At 43.6% G+C, this 21874-nt stretch overlaps 1 protein-coding gene across 2 annotated transcripts in view; it reads right to left on the bottom strand.

Moving 5' to 3' along the window:
* LOC139304673 (disco-interacting protein 2 homolog C-like) overlaps positions 1–21169 on the bottom strand; it is a 47605-nt gene extending 26436 nt beyond the window's left edge. Inside the window, exons 1-9 of one of the 2 annotated variants that reach the window (XM_070928592.1) lie at positions 21091–21169; positions 9389–9460; positions 8613–8717; positions 7729–7854; positions 5086–5382; positions 4598–4720; positions 3681–3827; positions 2936–3055; positions 703–900 (exon numbers count right to left, since the gene is read on the bottom strand). In XM_070928592.1, the coding sequence (XP_070784693.1) occupies positions 703–900; positions 2936–3055; positions 3681–3827; positions 4598–4720; positions 5086–5382; positions 7729–7854; positions 8613–8717; positions 9389–9460; positions 21091–21169 (1267 nt within the window). Of the gene's footprint in view, positions 1–702; positions 901–2935; positions 3056–3680; positions 3831–4597; positions 4721–5085; positions 5383–7728; positions 7855–8612; positions 8718–9388; positions 9461–21090 lie in introns of both variants that reach the window. The other variant, XM_070928593.1, reaches the window with a different exon arrangement.
* Between the last annotated feature and the right edge of the window lie 705 nt (positions 21170–21874).

Genomic DNA, 21874 nt, shown 5'->3' with positions numbered 1-21874 from the left:
TTCTATTTCGAGGACATACAGTCGATAAAAGAAAAAAACGGCCTAAAGTGATGACATTTAAGAGTTTTCAGCAGTCAGAAGAGGTCACTATTGACATTTAGAGAATATGTTTTGTTTTATCGTGGATTGTACTTTAAAGTAAGTGTTGTCTAATGCGCACAGGTGCATAGGAAAATGAAAAAAATGAAAATGAAAAAGGGGTTAAATTCCCTGCTGACAGTGTGCTGATGATAGACCATGTTTACTGACACACAGTGCAGATATGAACCTGCCGGTAAATACTGAACATCGACTAAGGCTGGGTTTTCAATTTCAATACTTTGTTGTATTTTTTTGAGGTAAATCTCTTGTAAAGCTGATTTGAGAGGTTTGATTTATTGATTCTGTAGTAAACATTACCCTTTTGGTATCTCCAACAGTGTTGACCTTGTAACTTAATTTGAATGTGTGTGCACGATGAATGCATATTGACCTACGTATTGATATGCAGCACTACACCACCGGTGCGCATGTACAGTGCATACGTATACATGAAAGCATAGGAGTGCATGTCTGTGCATATGGGAGCTACATTCTTTTTTTGTGTTCCTTCTAAAAGCCCCATTTTACAGTTTAAACATCCAGAACCACTTGGAGTGAGTGCAACAGCAGAATAAACGTTCATTCTTAGATCACCAGAGCGCTCAGTTAGCTTCCGGTTACCATATGTGAGGACGTAGAGGGGCTTCCCCGCTGTGTCCAGGCTGGTGAGGCAGGGGGCTTTAGGGGAGATGGTTCCCCAGCGTTGGAGCGCAGCCTCCAGGGACGGGGGCCAGTTGGTGACCACCCCTAGCGCCTCTCCCCGCACTGGCATCATCTCCGCCCCCTCCGGCCGGGGCTGATTAGGGTCCGGCTGTTGGACTGGAGACGAGGAGACACATGATGTCATCAGTGTGCAGCTCACAAACATTTACTTCAGTTTGTTCGCTGTTGTCGGATCATGAAAACACCACATGGAAACATTTAGCCAAAGCCAGCGGCAGTGAGACAACTGTAATCACACTCAAATACACAGATAATGAATTAGGCATACCTGTTATCAACACGGATGTACTGTGGGAATGTGTACAATGTGTGACTGGACGGCTGAGTCCCTTTAATATTGAGTCTTTAATATTTGAGAGGAGGCAGCAGAGGGGAAGGATTTGACAGGATTGAGCCTTGAGCCATTGTCATAAAATGTGGATCCAGATTGAACTATAGGTCTTAACTACTACATCAACCTTAATCTATGCTTTATCTTGAATGACGACAGCACAGTGTGTCCAAAACACACATTTCCATTAAACCAGAGAGCACATTTTCTAAAAATACAAGGTTTCTGAAGAGGACGACTAAAGTCTACTGACTAGAAATGAGGAGACAAAGATAGAGAATGCAGCCAGATGGTGAGAGCCGTGCAAACAGCAGACGGACGTGATGATCTGCAGCGATCTCTGGGCTCGAGACTCCTACAATATAACCGGGTGAAGAACTTTGTCTTCTATATGAACCGGACCAGATCACCATCTGGTCCCTGTCATCCGTTCCATATGAAAATCAGTCTTTACACTGACGCAAAGGAGTGCGACAGATGTCAATGTAAGTTATAAACATACTTTGATGCAGTTAAAACTTATCAAATCGTAGATATTTCAACACTTCGAGTGGCCTTTAAGGACACATCAGCTGACCACCGACATGAGTCCAGTTATTCAGGGTGCAGCGGATGATTATTACTATCATTACTGATTACAACTTGAAAGAGCAAAGCCTGCCAGCCAGTTCAGGCTGCACTGCCACGGCCCCCACCTCACTCTCTGCTTCACCCATCCAACACAGTTTCAGTCTGGCGGTCTATCTAAGCTGTCAGAAATGCCCAGGTCTCCCTCTCTCTCCTCTCCGACCTTCATTGCTGCTGATCCTTTACTTTATTCAGCCCTGCCCCCCCCCAGCATCCACCTCCGGGCTCTGACTTTAGTCCCAGAGGGAGGATATCTGCTATCATCACCCCCCCAAATCTTTCTCTCTGTGCGTGTGCTGCAGGGAGGGATGAGGTGTAACTACATTGCTGTGCTGTGATCACATGTGAACGTGTTCCTTGTTCCTAAACTGCAAACCAGCGGTGGAGGAAGTATTCAGACCCTGTACTTAAGTAAAAGTACTAATACCACACTGTAAAAATACTCTGTTGGAAATGTTACTTGAGTAAAAGTATGTCAGTATAATCAAGAAAATGTACAATTAGTATTAAGTATAGTATTAAAAGCAGTAAAAGTCTTGTGTGACTGTTATTATATATTCTATCATTAGATTATTAATGTAAAAGCAGGATGTTACTGTTGGAGTTGGTTGAGGTGGAGCTCATCTTGAACTATCAACTAATGATTCTTTTCATTCTGGATTAATCAGCTGATTATTTTCTCCATGAATCGATCGATTGTTTGGTTTGTAAACATTCTGCCGTCACAACGACCCAGAGCCCACAGTGACGCCTTCACGGTGCTCGCTGTATAAACTGTTGGGTAGTTTCATTTATAACAAATCATCATATTTTATAATCTCTAAAAAAGTACAACATTTCCCTCTGAGATGTGGTGGAGTAGAAGTATAAAGTACCTCAAATTCTACTAAACCTTTTTGCACCAAGCGAATTTATTTCTAAGCGTTTGCACTCGTGGATGCAGCTCATCACTTGAGCCCTGGGTGGTGTCTGCAGGTGACGAAGGCTTGTTTTAACACCTGAGCACAGGGAGCACGCGGGCTTCTCACCTGTCCAACACAAGCCTTATTAAAAGGAACCATTTAGAGAACCACTCATGTCTCCCGAGTATGAAGGTAGATTGGATAACACACGGTAACTTAAAATCAGACAGACAGAATCACGAGTCATGCAGAATTAAAGACGGTTTCTAACCCTCCAGAAGTTCATCAAAGTCATCGACAAAGAACTCTCGTAGCGGAGGTCTGCGCGGCTGCTTCAGCGTGTTCACAAGCTGCTGGATTTTAGCTGACACACGACTGCTGACTGGAACACCTGTAAAAACCCCAGACACACACACACGGGGTGAGGATGATGTTTTGGGCTAATTCTTCACAGTGGAAAGGGAAGCGGTGGCCTGGGTGGCTTGCAAGACAGTCCTCAGTATCCTTTCAATAACAGCTCCTTCAAACCTGACAGTGTTTCTGTAAAGATAGCGACTAGAATCTATCGTGTGACCAGAAGACTGCTGGTTCAAATGTCTAGATGGCTTCCAAAGTGTACGGAAAAGGGCTGAATAAGAAACTCTGTGTTTCTGGAGCAACGCATGCAATGCTCAGCTTGAATGGACCACAGACTGCGGTTGTTCTCTCAGTTTGCTAACTGTGCCTGCGTGATTGTGAAGCATGCTGAAAAAGAACAGAGATGCTCGGTCAGCTTTAAAAAAAACAAAAACAATAAAGGGTAACAAAAAAAAAAAAAAGTCCAATCTGTTCATCCAGGGGAGTGACATGAACAGACGCAGTGTAATTGGTCATTTCTCTAAGGCGGTGGTCCAATTTGAGCTCACCTCCTGATTAAGGAGTTTCTATTTTTGTCCGACTGTCTTCGGTATCTTTGTTCGGAGGCTCCAGTCGGGAGCAGGCTGCAGGTGTGACACAGCGGAGGACGTGACTCTTACCGTCGCCCGTCTCCATGCGCTCCGCGTTGCCGTACTTCTGCGTGTTCCTGGCGATGGTTCCCATATTGGCCATGTGGTGACGCTCGGTGTGGGAGTGGGACGAGTCCGACGAGTAGCCTGTCACATCCGGGGGGGCCGAGTGATTCTCTGCAGGGAGACGGAGAGGGAGGCGGACAGATGGAGGGAGAACGGAGGGAGAGGTAGACAGAAACCCAGATAAACAGCCAGCGGTGACTCATTGTTCATATTTATCTCTGAGCTGTTCGTCAAGTGCCTTGTTTTATTGCGCTTATGGACAATTAAACACGCTGTGATGGCCATTTTGTTTGTATGTTAATGTGGGTCACATCCTTGGCACACACACACGAGTGAATGAGGTCTGGCTTGGCTGCACATCCATTCAACACAATATCTGTTCCAAAACAACACTAACACTGACATAAAAGCGCATTTTGTGTAAAATAGTTTAAACTTTCTACACAAAAACTGCTTTTCCAAACATAATCAGAAGACTTTTAACTGATTTATTCAACACAAATATAAATATAATAGATACAAATAAATAATTTATCACAAGAAGCTTGTCAATAACTTAATGTAAAATCAATAGCAGAGTGCAGAGCGCGCACATTGAAAACGTTTTAACAGAACAGGATCAAACAGCTAACTGAAGTTGGGCTGGATCTTTTGATCCCTGATCAAAACGTTGCTTTAATAAATCTGATTTATTGGGAGCTTTCAGAGTGTTCAGATCTTTTGTCTGACTTTGGCCTAAAATCAACATGAAAAAATGTGAGCTGCGTGTGTTCCTGGGAATATTTGACATATTATTCCAAGAATTTAAGGTTGCATTTATTGCAGCTGATATTTATTGATTGATTAAAACACTTTGGTGAGTATTTCTGTGTTGGACGTACCGTCTGACTCCAGCGGCGGGGGCCACAACATGTCAGATCCAAACTCACAGGATCGCCGCAGAGATCCTCCGTTCTCTGCAACGCTCAGAGCTCCCTTCCTCTTCAGAGACAGGTGGCCGATACCTGAGTGCACACATACAGAGCAGGTGTATTATGCTAACGTTTGCTAGCTAAAGATAAAGGTAACATGGAAGAGAGGCAACAGTAGGCATCTTACTGGTGACTCAAGTATTGCAAATATACTTCCTTCACTTCCCCTGTAGATATCCTGCTGTAACACTTTCGTTTGCCCTCCTTTTAGGACACACGTCCATTAAAAAACACAGGTGATTTTATATTTGCTTTTTTATTATTTTAGTTTAATCACTGAGCAAGCAAGTCTTTAATTTACAGATGCAAAATGTGCTTTTCTTTCTTTTCTGTCTCCGTTTCGAGACACACACATAAACACCATCCGACCAACCCAGTGAGAGCCAGTGAAGTCTTACCGTGGTGTGACTGTGACAGGTGGCTCTGCTGGTGGTGCAACTGGCCCAGGTGTGTGTGCGCCAGGTGTGTGTGCGCCAGGTGCGAGATGTGCGCGTGCGCCAGCGAGTCGGCCAGCCGCCCGGCGTTGCCGCTGCCTCCGCTCTGCGTGGACGAGGACGAGGAGGAGGTGGAGCCCAGGTGGGCGGGGCCTAACTGGGAAGGGCGGCTCATCCAGTGCTCCATGCCCGACATGTCGTCACCTGGCCCCGCCTCCTCCTCTGAGCCCGACGACGAGTCTGAGCACAGGGGCGACAGGCCTAGTGAGAGTCAGTAACCGCCATTGTTTGTTAACAGGAAACCATCATACAACATTAACACAACATAAGCACATGAGCAATCGGGGCCAGTTAGCGCCACTGAAATGATGCTAACACCACAGGAAACCTTCATGTAACGTTAACATAACATACTGTAGACTGATCTCATAAGCAGTCGGGTCATTAACTAAAGAATCGAAGTCTACGTCAACAGAAAACCTTCATTCAACACTTCTTCTCGTTCTTGCCGAGATGAGAAGATGGATTCCCCTCTCATGTCTGTCGGTTAAATGTGAACCAATGAATAGTCCGGTACATAACTAGATAAAACATGTTAATGAGTGACCTGTAGAGGGACTGAGCCAGGCTAGCTGTTTCCACCTGTTTCCAGTCTTTATGCTAAGCTAAGCTATGTTGGTTCCAGCTTCAAATCTACCGTACAGACATGAGAGTGGTATCGATCTTCTCATCTAACTCTCAGCAAGAAAGCTAATAAGCATATTTTCCAAAATGGTGGAACTTCTCCTTTAACATCCCGTAAGCCAGCAATACAGATGAAAAGTTAGCTTGTAAGAGTTAACTCACTTTCGTAAAAAGCAGTTTTAGTTCACACATACAAACTTGACTGGTGATTCAACTCACATGATCTTAAGACGATGATGTAAAAGTTAATAATATTCAGGTGAACATCTCCATTAAAACAGCACTGTCTCTTTAAGTTATTATGCCACGTTAACCAAAAATCTGATAGCTCATAACTCAAGTTCAAAGTTTTCCAACACTTATTACTACACTGGATTCATTACATTTGTTTTCTTGAACCTGTTCTAGGCACTATATGGCCAAAAGTAAGTATGTATTTTTGTGTACTTTTGGTTTGTGGCTGTTGTCCAAAGTGCTGCAAGTATTGTTAACATATACTATAATTGGCTTGGGGCCATACAGAATACACTATACAGCAGTATACAATACATGTTGGACCAAAATTTTAATCTTAATGCTCACGGCTGTGGAAGGATATTTTCAACTATCACATATGGGTGTAATGTTTGTGTCCACATACTTTTGGCCATTTCGTGTAAGTAACTGTAGAGCTCTACAGGCTCAGCAAGCGCTATTATATAAAGAGAACAATAATACTACTTTAAAGTCCCAAGAGAGATTTAAGATGCTGTTCAATCAAAGGATGATGACTGCAGCTTGAAATGATAAACAGACCTGATTTAGGGTTTTAAAGTTAATTGTCTCAATTCAGTAAGACAATGGTTCAAAGTGAGGCAGCAGATTATGATTCACCACTGAAGTTTCATGTTGTCGAAGTGGCAGAGCAGACGACCGGCTTGCAGACCCAAAATGTCAATAATTAGTCAGCTTACAACCACAAGAACCAATTTAGTTCAAACTGGCTTCAGGCTGCACTTCAGAAAAGAACCACAGAGACTGAATTTAATCCTTTAAATGAGAGCTAATCATCTGAGCACAGAGGAGCAGGGAGGCCCAGTAAACATCGATGTGAACAGAAATCGTAAATCTAAGGAACATAACAGGCAGATTCACTCCACTTTCCACACAGTTAGTGTTGTCAGAACGTTTTAAAAACGTGAAATCACGAGTTACGAAAGCCTTTGGGGAGACGTCAGGTTCACTTAAGATTTTTCTCAAAGGTTAAAAAGCAAATTGCCGGTGAACAAAGTTATTACATTTCCTTCATTAAAATTCAATCAACACACAAATCGTGTTATCAACTCTGATTATGTTCAATCTAACGAGCTCATATTTGAGTTAAAGGTCAACTTCAGCATCCGATTTCAGCCAACTTCCTGTGGTTACACAAGAAGAGTGCACACAAACATTAAAACGTGGTCACTAATCAGTATTTTTCCTATTTCCATTTACTGCAACATTACGGCTGTCTGCGGCTTGTTGTTACTGTAGATCTGTCAGTGGGTTTGCATGCCTCAGAAAATGTGCATGTTTGCAGCTTTTGGTGAAATGAGTGTGTTTCTGTGTCGGAATATAAAACGTCTGAGAAGCAGAGACACAGCATTACAACATAATCCTGTCTGGGCACAGGGCAGCCTCTCTGGGGTCACATTTTAGGCTTAGTACAACCCAGTTCAGCTGAGATAACCAATGTGTGAGTGTGTGTGTGTCTTTTTCACTTTCCAGGCATTTAAATCGTACATTTATTTCAAAGTCGCAGGAAAATGATCAAACTCTTGTTGCTTTTTATGAGTTTTTTTTAGTGTTGAACTGACTCCGCTGACACCTCTTAACCTCTTCACATCATCACTAACTGACTGAAGAAGACGTTTGCAGGCGTGCGTTTGGTTTGTGTCTCGTCACCTGGAGGCGTGTATGCATCCATGGAGGTCTGCACCACCAGTGAACGTCTTTTGGACGGCATTGGCACGGCCACCTTCCTCTCCACGTGTCGGGCCAACACGGCCTGCACCGCCTCGGTGTGGACGTCTGAGAGAGAGAGAGGAGGAACGTTTTACATACTTTAAAATGCTAATCTCAGTTAAACCTCAATGTAAAAAGCCAAAAAGTCCATTTATGTGGTGCCACATACTGTAGCTACCTTAGTGACAATAAATAACACTGATGAAATATCAATCCAATTCATTATAAATGGCAATGACTTGCAAGAAGTTTCCATTTTTAGCAAGTTAACTTATGTATAACTGGTCTAAGTGGAGACTCAGCTGCGCTAACTGGCTCAAAAAGGACATTTTCTTTTTAAATTTCTAATTTAGTAAATTCTAGTTAGAGGACTTCTTTGAGTCAATTAATTTTAAGTTGTCAAAAAATGAATTAGAGAGTACAATGTTGGCTTATTCAGTGTCACATGAGCTATTGATAATTAAATAACAAATGTACCGGCATCAAAGCAGTGAACCTGTGGAGGAAACATTAGTCAGTAAATTAAAGTACTTCTTAGGCTGTGAAAAGACTCTAGCCACTTCTGTGGTTGTGGAGGAGCTTTGTCAAGTCTGAGAGAATAACCCCGATAATGAATATTATACTGTTTTAACAGAAAACCTGTAATACAAACTGGGAAGAAGTTTGTTTAAAAAGCAGGAACCACTGATTTGCATTAAGGGACACAGAGCTGTCACTCAAAGGTAGCTAATATCAATAAAACACCCACATAGTGATGTTATTGAAAAATGAGGAGAGGAAATCATTTCATGGTTTTTGTGGTTGTCCCTCAGGGGTTTCCGTACCTGATCGATAGCGCTCGTCTCTCGTGCCGGAGGTTCGCCGCCGGTGGAAACGGGCAGCAGAGGGAGGGCCGAGTGGGGCCCGATGAGACATGGGCCCTTCCATGCCTACAGAGGCAAGCAGACAAGCAGGCGGACAGACACACACACACACACACACACACACACACACATATATATATATATATATACACACACACACACACACACACACACACACACACACACACACACATATGCACATACACGTTTCACAAAAGCAATAAATACAGTGCAAAAAGGAAAAAACAAACATGGAGATGATTTGATTCGGCAGAAAAATCACATTTTTCTGACTTCATAAAACAAAATAATAAAAAAAAAAATATAACAAAATGAAATTATAACAATGTTCTCAGTGTCTTGTGAGCCATAACTACCAAATCTACATCCCTGTGAGAAATGATCAGGTTGTGTGATGCATGTGTGTGTGTTAGTTGCGGTGAGGCCTGTGTGTGTGTGTGTGTGTGTGTGTGTGTGTGTGTGTGTGGAGGCAGCGAGCGACTGCAGCACGTTCAGACTCAGATACAGAGGAGCAGGCCCAAGCTGAGCTCAAGGGAGTCTTAACCTACATTCACTAATGGCGGCGGCTGAATCGATAGAGTAGAGTATCATCGCAACTGTATTTGTCATGATACCAGATCGATACCCTCGTGGTGGTATGGGAATATTTTAGCCTGGGGGAGGGGAGGGGGGGGGGGGGCGCTGTGTGTGAGGGAGGTCAGAGGTCGCTAAATTACCTCCAGCATGTGGAACAAATGCCCTGATCAGCTTGTGCCTCTTCTTCTCATAACCCTTCTGAGTGATGTCCCCTGCAAACAGATAAAAATAGATAGAGAGTGAGAGAGCCAGTGACGGCTGTGTGGGCCGCTTTTATTATTCTAGTCAAAAAGTAATTTATAAAAACATGTTTTATTGTTGCTTAAATCTTCTTTTTTTCTTTTAACTTGAAGGGAAGTGCTGGTGGCTTGATGGACACACACCATATAAGCACATGGCCCTTGGTTTGAATCTGGTCTGAGACACTTGTCTCTGTCTCTCCCAGTCTTTTAACGTCTCTGTCTAGACTGTTCATTAAAGATAAAAAATGTAAAACACAACTAAAAGAACAGAAATAAATGACGTGATGGATAATGATGGAAATGAAGAAAAGAAAGTGAAAAAGAATCATGTGGGTTCAGTTCAACAGTCAAACAAACAATAAAGAGCCTCTCAAGGTCACATGATGGTTTGTTCATTATTATAATGTTGTTAAAGTACATTCCTTTGTTTTGTCTTCAACTCATTTAATGAAAACATAAATTATGACCAACATTCGCCAAAAAAACCCCAAAAAAAAACCTGGTCTACAACACGTCTAAACCTTCTTCGTAACACAGTTTGTGGTTTACGTAACAGAAGATGGACGAACACACACACACACACACACACACACACACAAATGTGGAGGGAGCTCACTGTGGGCTCGTAGAGGGGCGTCACTGCTGTGTTTTCACACTACGTGATTTGTACCAATCAAACTGTCTTTCCACAACTACGCGCCTCAATATGCTTAAAACAAAGTCAAATTGTGTAACAGCGTCTGAAACCGCCTACAGAGTCCGATGCTGGAATCAGGGAGGCTCGCATCCGACATTTTTTGTAACTTTTTCCCGAAACAGACAATCTGACAGTCGTGCCCACTTTACACAGTGAACGGCGAGGTGTGTGGAGATGCTCTCTCAACAGAGAACCATTAACGTCTTGTCAAAAGGTGCGCGCCGTTATCAAGACCACAAAGACACCAAAAAGAGAGTTCTTACAAACTAGCTCATTTGAAACACACGGACCTATTAAGACATTATCATACGCTATGTGCTCCAGCAGGTGAGTGGTGGTGATGTCACTGCTGCCTTAGCCAATCCCAGCCTCACTTTAGCGAAAAGTCATTTGAGGATTAATACTCAAAATACTCTGCATGGCAATAAAACACTACATCAAACTATTTTGGGTCGATTACCTTCAGCAAACTCCCACATGACGTGAACGCGGCATAAAAGCCAGACAAAGCTATGCGAGCGCTTTCTCGCTGTTACACCATCAGCAGAAGTTCTATCTGAAGATCGGACTTTTAAGAGTGTGACGAGTAACAACAGCAGAGAGGCTGGACGGACGGACAGAGAGGTCAGCGTGGAGGGGCGGCCATGGAGAAGCTCATTACAATCCCTGAGGGGGTTTTCGCTGCCTAGGCAACCACTGACGCCCGCCCCCACACCCACCCACCTGTCAATCACAGAACCCCAGGGTCCTCGCAGCAGGGCTAATGTGAGCTAATACCTCCTCGTTTCTCCCCATCAAGTGCTGTTCAACTGCCTCGCACCAGTTTTCTAATTATTGATTCTTATTTGATTGCCACAGAGATGTTTTACTCGCCAACAACAGGGAACCAAATCAAATAAGACATAAGAAGAAGAAGAAGAGCGGGCACGAAAACATGCTGGTGTGATAACAAGCTTCAAACAAGACAGCTGACAGATGTGCATTTTAACCACACGATGAGAAATATCTCTCTCCTCCAAATAAGTGAAAGATAACAAAACCAAAGGGGAGAAAGAGTCCCACTTGTTTTAAAAAGATGGACGTTTTTAACCCCATATTTGTGCGTTATTAAAACATTTACAAACATTAGTGTTAGAGGATAAAGCTGGAGATTTTTAATGTCAACAAATGCCACGAAAAGACCAACAATATGTTAGTTTCTATGGATGTAAACCTTTCAGAACACCTCACAAATATATCGTTTTAAAAAAGGCTCAGTAATGAATTAAAACAGCTGCTCGCTGTAGTTTTTATCAAGCAGGACTATTTTCAGCAGCGGATTAATCCACCTTTGGCGCTCTCGTGCGTGAGCTCACGGCAATGAAGGAAGTTGTTTTTGGACATCAGTGGGACTCTATGGCACAGAGGAAGAAGACATATCAGGCTGTGATACAGCAGATACATTCACTGTTGGTGCTGATCGCTCTCTTTTATTTGTTGACAATAAGATAAATACAGTAAATCATCATCTTACCCAGTAACTGCAAACACATCCATCCTCACAGCTATCTGGTACTGAAGAGTCCAAACATATTTCTGCAATAACGAGAGAAAAACATCGACCTACAGATGCTCACTTTTCCCCCGATCTCTATCAGCGTCTTGAGTCACCAGTTTTATTTGTTGTTGCTTTATTGAAGCTGTTGTTTCATCTGAAATGAGTGAAATTATCACACCTGAGTGGCGACTCTGTAACTCCACTTGCCAAAAGATGAACTCAGCTGTTTGCACACAGATTGTGTTTTTGGGCGCATGGCCCCAGGGCACAGTTGCAGCTGTGCATCTATGCATACAAACAAATTATGCCTGCAAACAAATATTGACAACCGGCTACTGCGATTTTCAAAATCCAGTTTCCAAAAGAGGCTTTTTCTTAAGAAAGAGAAGGTCAGCTAAACACAGTATTCCTGGGGGAAGACTGCGAATCAAGTTCACAAATCACAAATCTCCACTAAGCTGTTACCAATTCGTTATCCGCAGCCGCTTCTTCAAAACTCAAACGTACAAAATAGTGTCGCAAATTAACAAAAAAAGACAATATGGACGCAGGTCTGCTGCAGAGCGCTGGTGTCTGTGAGGGGGGGGGGGGTTTCACTGAAGTGTCAGATATCCATGTGCAAACTCAGACAGACAGACAGAGAACGACAAGAGTCTGCATTTCACAATCTGACCATGGAGGACGGCCAGAACATCTGGGTCCAATCTGCTCATCTGTGCTGCTCAACTGTGTGTGTGTGTGTGTGTGTGTGTGTGTGTGTGTGTGTGTGTGTGTGTGTGTGTGTTATATCTGAGTGAGGCCTTTCCTCAGATCAACCGCAGCATAACAACATTCCTGCTTCTTCTCTCTCTCTCTCTCTCTCTCTCTCTCTCTCTCACACACACACACACACACACACACACACACACACGGTCCATGGGGAGACGCCATCTTCCACTAGCAGCGCAGCAGAGCAGGGAGGGAGTTGCCTAGCAACGGTTATCCTGGAGAAGGCCCGAGACGGCCATCTTGGATTTGGAGCATCAGATGTGAGAAGTGGGCTAATGATACCTGCCAGGGTGAGTGCATATGTTTGTGTTGTGTGTGTGTGTGTGTGTGTGTGTGTGTCATACCAGTCTGTATTGGCAGCCTAATTACTTTCCTCCCTCTCCTCGCTGCTCTCTGACACTCGGCTGTTTTAACGCCACACAGCTGAGAGAGAATCGATAGCGGCCGACTGCAGATTGGAGTTTTTCCGCCCGCTGAGATTGTGCAGCCGAAAGGTCTGAGCTTTCAGCGCCGCAAAAAAAATAAATCCCTGAAAAACTCATTTTGGCAGGTTCACCACAAACCTGTGATGTCGTCTGTAGTAAACACATCAGCCCCGATTTTTCGGATTTTCTCCGCAGCTTTTTCGTGAAGGACAATTTCCGTCCTTCCAACAGCTTTTACCAACAAACACCCAGAATTCATCGCACTGCTTAAGGCTGCCACTTGTTTTTCATTATGTTTTTTCTATAAAACATCATAAAAAGTGAAAACCCACTTGATGTCTTCGTGTGACTTGTTTTGTCTGACAAACGTCGTCAATTTGCTATCACACAAAACAAAGACAAGCAGCAGATCTTCACAAGTGAGAATCTGGAGCGAGGGAATGTAAAGAAATCAAATAATGTTCATGTTGCTTGTTTTGTCCGACCAACAGTCCAAAGCCCAATGATGCTGAAACCTGATTATATTTTCTGTCAATTGACTGATGAGTTATCGACGTTTCCCACTTCAAGAGGACACATTGCAATTTACAACAAACAGAGACTACAAAGTTCTTCAACTAACACAACAGATACTGCAGACCGCTTTGTGTTATTCATCTGTGATGCTGCCTGCTGAATGTCTTCTTTACTTTATTTGATCAGATAGTTTCTAATTTAAATCATAATTCGGCGTACTTTTTGGTCTTCGGAGACTTTGGTCTTTTGTTAAATGAAAAACAGGATTATTGAAAATGGTGTTGTTTTAGCATTCATTCAGAAACTCTGCACTAGCATCGAACGATTGATACCCAGCCGTATCCGATGATGCATTCTGGGAGTTATTCCTTCCTACATATCCCAGAATGATCTGCACCCTCTCCTCAAACCCCGGTCTGTCTTGTTATGCTGCTTTGATTCTGAGGGTCTGATATTAAAACTTGACATTTACAGTTAATGGTTTCGATTTCGGAGACATTTTCTGCTTCAAACTCCTCTGCAGCTGCTGGAAATGCGTACGGCTGAGCATCGAGCATCGGTGCTTTTTTGGTAACGACTAAAAGGCGCTGTAGCACCGAGTCTGGAAAACTGTCGATCAAATGGCCGGTCTGGTTGGCAGTCTTTTCTGCGTGTTCTCTGATCAGATAGTTCCTGACTTGAATCAAGATTTTGCCATTTTTAGACCATTTTATGAAGTTCTTCCACAGCTGCTTGTGTTTCGACTTCTAACTGTTGAGAGCTTTAGCTGCTTTAGTTTGATTGAAAAAAAAGGTTTTGCAGAAAAATTTACATTTACATTTCTCAAAGTATCTATCGTCCGTCCGTCCGTCCATCAGTCCTCTACCTTCCTTTTCATCTCGGTTGTTTCTGCTGAATTCTCCTCTGCTGTCTTTTTTTCTCAACATCCTGCTTTTATTTGATCTCTCTCTCTTTCTTATCACATCATCATAAACAGACGGTCCACCCACAAAGCCACCATGGTAACCAAATCTACCTCCAACAGGCGCACACACACACACACACACACACACATAGAGGGGGAGAGAGGACTGAAGCATGCGTCATGCGTTGGGACCTTTGGGCTGCCACACTCACATGCAGGGACCCGTGTGGACAGTGCAGCGTCCACTGGCTGTACAACGCATGAGTCCACAGCAGGGCCAGGGGCCACACACACACACACACACACACACACACACACACACACACTGTATATACACAGTTGCAGTGGCAGCCGAGTGTCACGTCCACAGCAGCAGTGGGTTAAGATGCCACCAGTGGAAATACATTACGACGTCCTGGGACATGTAGAGCTGATTGTCTCCACTATCAATTATTCTTTCATTTTCAGTGAAATCAATTCAATTAAAAGGCTGCAATCAACGATTACTTTCATTATTCCCTCATTGATCGTCATCGTCTTCAAATGTCTCATTTTGTCCAAAAGCTATTCAGTTTACAATCAGAGAAAAGCTGAAAATCTAAGTAAATATTTGGCATTTTTGCTTTTTTTGCTGCTTTTTTTGGATAAATATTTAATCATTAAGGTCGTTTTTTCAGCTGTTAACAGAACATTTGCTGGTTAAAGCTGCTGATATGTTGCTTTTTGTTTCTTTTCCCTGTGTTTTTTTTAGTTTTTTGTCATAAAATAAGCAGTTTGATGCCATTACTGAGGGCTCTGATGCGTATTTGTCATTATTTTTGACACATTATGGAGTAAACCGTTCATCAGTCAATCAATATTGAGAATAATCCCACGTTGCAGCCGCTACTTTGCTTTGTGAAGCTAAAACGAGTGTTTGGTGTTTTCACTCAATAAATGACACTAATAGTCAAAATCAGACTTATTTTCAGCTGAACACGTAATCTATTCACTGTCTCAGCACCAGTGACACCTCCCTCCCACTCTTCACTTTCATCTCATTAAAAAGGTTCAAGTGTCAAATTCAAGCAGAAATTAAGCAAATTGTTGACTTTCACTTTTCTTGCTGTCGAGAGGTCGTTGTCTTGGAGTCCGCCCTGCAGCTCAACATGAGGTCGATTTGTTCATTTATCAAACATTTGCTTTATTTTAACCTCTCAAAAGTGAGGGTTTGCTGCCTTTTTCTGTATTACATCTTTATTAATTGAATATATCCTCTTTTACGGCTGTTTGGATATAAGACGTTTCAAGACGTCACTTTAGGCTCCAGGAAACGGTGATTTTCCACTATTCTTCCACATTTTATGGACTAAAAGCTTAATTGATTGATTGGTTTTCTGTTTGTTTGCGACCTGCAACAACAAACTGGCAGCCTGGTAGAAGACGGTGTGAGATAACAGCAGAGAATAAGAGTCTGTGGAGATGATGAGTTTGGGGTTCAGGTCCAGATAAGACGACCAGACGAATTTGTCTGAATTTCAAAAGCTTATATTTTATCTAACAGCTTCACATTTACCTGTTAGATCTCTTCTCTCATTGGCTATCTGACCCGACTACACTGTAATCAGATTTTATTCTTTGTATTGATAATTAAAGATCATGTTATTTAGCACTGTTGAGTTACATTAGGGAAAAAGACCTATTTCGAACATATTAGTTTGCATTTTTTCAACAAATAATTTACAGTCATCAATATTAGAAATGTGCAACTTAGCTACTTTGTTGAGGGAAAGCTTCGTCCCACCGAGTCTTTAAAAACAACGCAGCATTAAACATGTCGAACACTCGTGTGAAACGGGATGTTTCAGTTGACGAGTTTAAAATAATAACAATAATCTGAGCAATGTAAAATCCTGATATTGATTGTTTTCAAAGTTTTCTCATGTTAACAGTCACATTATGCAACACGCCCACACATCCAGCCCACAGTTTAGCTCTGCTCTTTGTCGTCTGATGGAGACAGACGTCATCTCAAACAAGTGACTGACAACTGCTCTATTTTGATAAAACACCAACGCACCCGTCACTGAGCTGTCACTGGTTTGCTTCCATTTTAAACAGGAAACGCACGGCTTTTGTTCTGTGACTTGTTCTGTCAGATTTAACCTACATTACTGACCATCAGGGCGGCTGTCAAACCTCAGTGCTTATCTGGGGAAACTGAGGAGTTTAGTATTTTATTGAGGCGTACGTTTTTGTACAGCTGCTTGTTTTTAGACGAAATCTTAGTTAGTTTGGCTTCTTTTGTTGAATGAAAATAAATGTTTGTATTCCTCAGACTGGGGGGTCAGAATGAGGGTATCAGCACTACTGAGGTATCACAATCAAATGCCCTGTTGACCAAAGCAAAACCAGCTCCATCCATCAGAAAAGTGTTTTATTTGGGGTTTACAAACCCTACTTTAATGACCGGTTGTTTGTAGCAGCTGCTGGACTCAACTAATGTTCCAGTCCCATCTGACATCTTCAGAAGTCCAAAACCCAAAGACATTCAATTTACAATGACATAAAACACACAGAAAAGCAGAACATCTCTGATATTGCAACCTTAAGGTCGGCTTCAGAAGATTAAAACATCTACTTATGAACAAATCCAGGGATCCGCTGAGCACTAAACTGAAACAGATCCCTATTGACTCTACTGTGGATACAACACCACAACTATATGTACAGTTACTTACTTCATACTGTATATACTCTTACTCTCACAGATTGAAGGAAATATTACTGATAAAACATCTAATCTTTCATTTCACAGGAAACAACTGAAGCCACATTCCACAGCAGCTTAATAACCAGCTTGTTTCATTCATTGAGTTTAATCAACTTCACTACACAACATAGAATAATTAATTAGATTATTCATGAACCTCCCTAGTGGAGATGGTGATTTTTTTTTTTTTTTTTACAGTGAGGCAATGCAGATACAGAACAACAAGGCTACACTGACCTGAAATGCACTGCTTCAGGCCACAGATGCACGTTGCTGTTGCACATATGCACAAACACAGAAACTAGGGCTGCCGGAGAGTTGATGTTAATGGGGAATATATAGATACTGAAATACTGCATTTTCCCAAATCTGCAAGAATTTGGGAACATCACAATCACCTTCACCTTAATAAACGTTCAATATAGAACAAAGACAAGCTGGAATATGATGTGAAATATTTAGCAGAGGAGAGAAAACGTGCCGTCAGTTTCACACCTGAGCAGCACTTGGTTGATTAAATATGCATGTGTGGACACTCCCTCATTTTAAATCGGGTTCTCGTTGCGTCTCCTGGCCAGACTATAATATTCAAAAGATTCCACAGACACCTCACACATTAAACACAACAAAAGCATCTACGGGGTGATACATCTTCATCATGTAAGACTTGATGAACGGTTACTTTGTGGTCTGCCGGACATCTCAAGAGTTAAAGAGGAAGTCCTGTACCCGAAAGCTCCCAGATTCCCTCCTGATATCATCCAGCGAGTCCATGGACGTCTCCGTTTGTCCCATCTACAAGTCACTCTGCATAAAAAGCGCCAGCTAAATGCTCCAAAACGCTCCAGAACAGCGCCTTAATGCCTAGAGGTCACAGTAATACGGCACAGATGATGTGATTTAGGCGGCACTAAGCGAGGGAGCGGGAGAGAGGCTTATCTGCCTGAGCTCGGCTGATTGCTGAGTTTATCTAATAAACAGGTGGAGCGCCCGGTTCGTCGTCTCAAAGACGAAGAATAAAAAGTTTCATCCCGCAGCGCTACCCGTCAAACCTGACAGGAAATTGTTGCCTGAGGTTCGGCATCACTCTGCATTTCAATAACAGCGGTGGCTCAGTGTCCTCACACACTCTGCTCGGCTGAAAGCAGAGGTCTTTGTGGCTCGAAAACTTTGTCAAACTGAACTAAATACTTGTTTTACTTCGCTGCCAGAAGTCGTTTTGTCTCTTTTTATTGTTATTGAACTATGGGATGCTACCTCTTATGAAGTGATTGTCAATTCATAGTTTAAGTCATTTATAAAACACTCTCTGGTTTCAGCTTCTCAAATGTGCAAATTTGCTGCTTTTCTCAAACAGTTTCTTGATCTTGATCTTCACTTCACATGTTTTCAAGATGTTATTCAAATCAAGAAAATCACAAAAGGGGCAATAAAGTGATGATTTAAGGAGCAACACTGCCAACCTTCTGTTTCGAGCTTCTCAAATGTGCAAATCCGCTGATTTTCTGCTTCAAAACTGTTTCTGAGCTTCGGGGTTTTCTTGGAAGGAATGCCACGACGCTTGAAACATCTTGATCTGTATTTTGCACGTTTACAAGATGTTATTTAAGTCATCAACAGGGCAATAAAGTGAAGATTTATTGAGCAAAATTGCTAAATCTACCTTCTCAAATGAGAGGGTTTTCTGCCTTTTCTGCTCTATATGATTGTAAATTGAAGAACTGTAACTAACAATTATTTCCATTACAGATTAATCTGAAAATTCTTTTATGGATTAATCAATTAGTCGTTTGGTCCATAAAGTGTCAGATAATAGTGAGAAATTTCAACAACCACTTCACAGAGCAATCCAAAAAAACGTTGCCGATTAATATTCTGTCACTCTACTAATCAATTAATCGGCTAATTGCCTCAGCTTTTAAACTGAATATCAACTGATGTCTGGGAACTATTTTGAATCAACTGTAATAAAACAAGATCTATACCGATATAAAACAAACGGAGAGTACATCTGAGTTGTTTTTCTTTCCCTATACATGTACACAGCCTCACCTCCTGCACACCACGCTCTTATTTTGTAATGACCACACACACACACACACACACACACACACACACACACACACACACACACACACTCTCCCTAAGTGATCAACACACAAACCAGTAGCAGACACATTCTCACCCTGTTTTCGATGAGCAGCAGTGACAGACGCACACAGTGACACGTCCATCACACTGTCAGGAGGCCTGTCAGGCTTCATCCCGCTGTGATCCACCAATGACCCTGCCACACACACACACACACACACACACACACACACACACACACACACCTGGATGTTTGGAGTGTTTCATGCTGTCTGACGTTCGGGCGTGACGTTTCCACATCCTCCTCCCGTTTCCATCATTAATAACATCTGCCAGCAGCAGGTTCTGCTCTGATAAACACTCTCGGCTGGATTAGGAGCTCCAATAGGCCTGCAGCTGCCACAGTTTTACCTCAGCGTGTGTGTGTGTGTGTGTGTGTGTGTGTGTGTGTGTGTGTCACTGCAGTGGCAGAAAATAAAGGCTTTTAATGAATGATGAGGCTGATCAGAAGGGAGAGGGACAGTTTGATGTATCGAGGTTTGACTGCTCTCTGGGATATCAAAGGCTGGTGCTGGTGTTTCTGGATTAAAGCTGCAGATTCCTGATTGTCTGTGCGCATAAATGTGACACTTTTCATGTTAAATTATTCTGCATTTGCCCCAGAACACACACACACACACACACACACACACACACCCTGAAACAGCATCTATTCCACGTCATCCCGGAGGCCCTGAGACAGTGTATTTCAGCTGCACATCGCTGCAGGTGAGGCAGGTTTCACTGCAGACCTGACAAAAGTGACAAGACGAGCAAAAATCTAAATCTCCTTCACCTTCAGCCGCACAACATCTCATATTTGCTGCAAAGCAACATAATTAACCCGTGTTTGCCGCGACGAATCACAGTTACACAAATCTGTACGACTCTCACACACACACACCTTCGCACTCGCACACATTTACCCACAATAAATTGATATTTCAGGCAACAGGGTGGCTCACATCCAGCATGTATCTAGGCTTCCTCCCTCACAATGTAGGCCTTCCCGAGCCTGCATGAATAAAATATGCCACCCCCATTATATAAGGCAGAAATGCTCCGTCCCTATCTGAGATGGGTGATACTGAAACAACAGCAGGGTGGATGGCTGTGATTGGAATTCAATGGCCCGTAGAAAGAGAGAGTGTTTGTTGTATCTGTGAGTGGAAAGAGAGGAGAGAGGAAGAGGGCTGAACAATATTCACATCCTCATCCTCATCCTCAGCTGCTCTGCGGGCCCCAAAAACACAGAGGCAGGAGGCTGAGATCTCGGGCATCAGAAGCCAAACTGCCCCTCTGTGCTGCTCTGTCACGCAGCGCTGCATCGCGATGCTATTAGGCTGTTAAACCCGAACACACACACACACACACACACACACACACACACACACACACACACACACACACACACACACAGGTAGGCTCGGCTGATTGTGTCAACATCTCAAGGTCAAACAACGGGTTGGTTTTCGGATCCAAAAACGGGCGAACGGGCCGGTCGGGTGTGTTTCTGTTTAAACGGCACCGCCGCGGAGACAAAGAGCTGCGGTCGAACCCCGCAGTGTGTTCCCGCTCTGCCCTCATCCTCTCCCGGCTACACAGAGCTGGCCAGGCCGGTCCCTGGCTGACAAACATCTGGATGGGAGGAGCGGGAGGGGACGAGAGGAGGAGGAGGAGGAGGAGGAGGAGGGGGCCGCAGGAATGAACGGTTAGATTCCGTTAGTAGGAAGGCTCCCGGTGTGGATGGTGATGATGATGGTGGTGGTGATGAGATAACGGGATAACGAGGGAAAAGAGGAGGAGGAGGAGGAGGAGGAGGAGGAGGGGGGAAGGAGGCTTTATTCGCCCCAGTTGTATTAATCTCTTACCCTCTGACAGCTCCAGCTCCAGCTCCGCCAGCCGGGCTCGGATCTCCAACGGTATCGGCGACGCCTCACGGTCCGCCATTCGGCTCGCACCGTAGAAAACACCTCCCCGGTTGAACTGCTGCCGCCTCCGCCGCCGCCGCCGCTGCTGCTGCTGCTCCTCCTGCCTCCTCCTTCGCTCGGAAAGGGAGAGCTTCTCCTCGGCGGCCCCTCCTCGGCGGAGGCGCGTAAAGACTACGAGGCGTCGAGGGAGAACAAAGAGGATAAAATCTGGGTCCCGTTTTAACGGAGGCCCGCCATGACGCCCGGCTCCTCGAATCGGTAAAGACCCCGGTTGCTCGGTCGGCTCTCTACGCTGCCGTTGCGGCGGTTGTGGCGGTGGTAGTGATGATGATGATGAGGCTCGCGCAGCCCCACAGTCAGCGCCGTTTGCAGCTTCTTGCCGCTGGTGTCACGTGACTCTACGGAGGAAGGAGGGAGGGAGGAGGAGGAGGCGGTGCCGGTCATCACCGGCAGGGGGCGCGGCGAGCAACCACACCTACAGACCAGAGTGACGGTGTCGTTTCCCGCAGTCAACAACACCTGAACCTCCAGTCTGTTTGTAACATGCGGCAAACTGTCTTTATATCCAACCACCGATTAAAATGTTGTATTGATCTTATTAATTCAGTCTTCCACCCCGAACATTTAACTCATACATTTAAATACTGATGTTGGGGGAGGGAATAATGAAAAAAATGTAATTATTGTTTCATTCACTTGGTTCATTTGTATTTAAATCATATAT

This window comes from Enoplosus armatus, chromosome 21 (assembly GCF_043641665.1).
Source record: "Enoplosus armatus isolate fEnoArm2 chromosome 21, fEnoArm2.hap1, whole genome shotgun sequence".
NCBI lineage: Eukaryota > Metazoa > Chordata > Actinopteri > Centrarchiformes > Enoplosidae > Enoplosus > Enoplosus armatus.
Note: the sequence above shows the minus strand (reverse complement) of the source record. Positions and strands in the feature narration are given on the sequence as shown.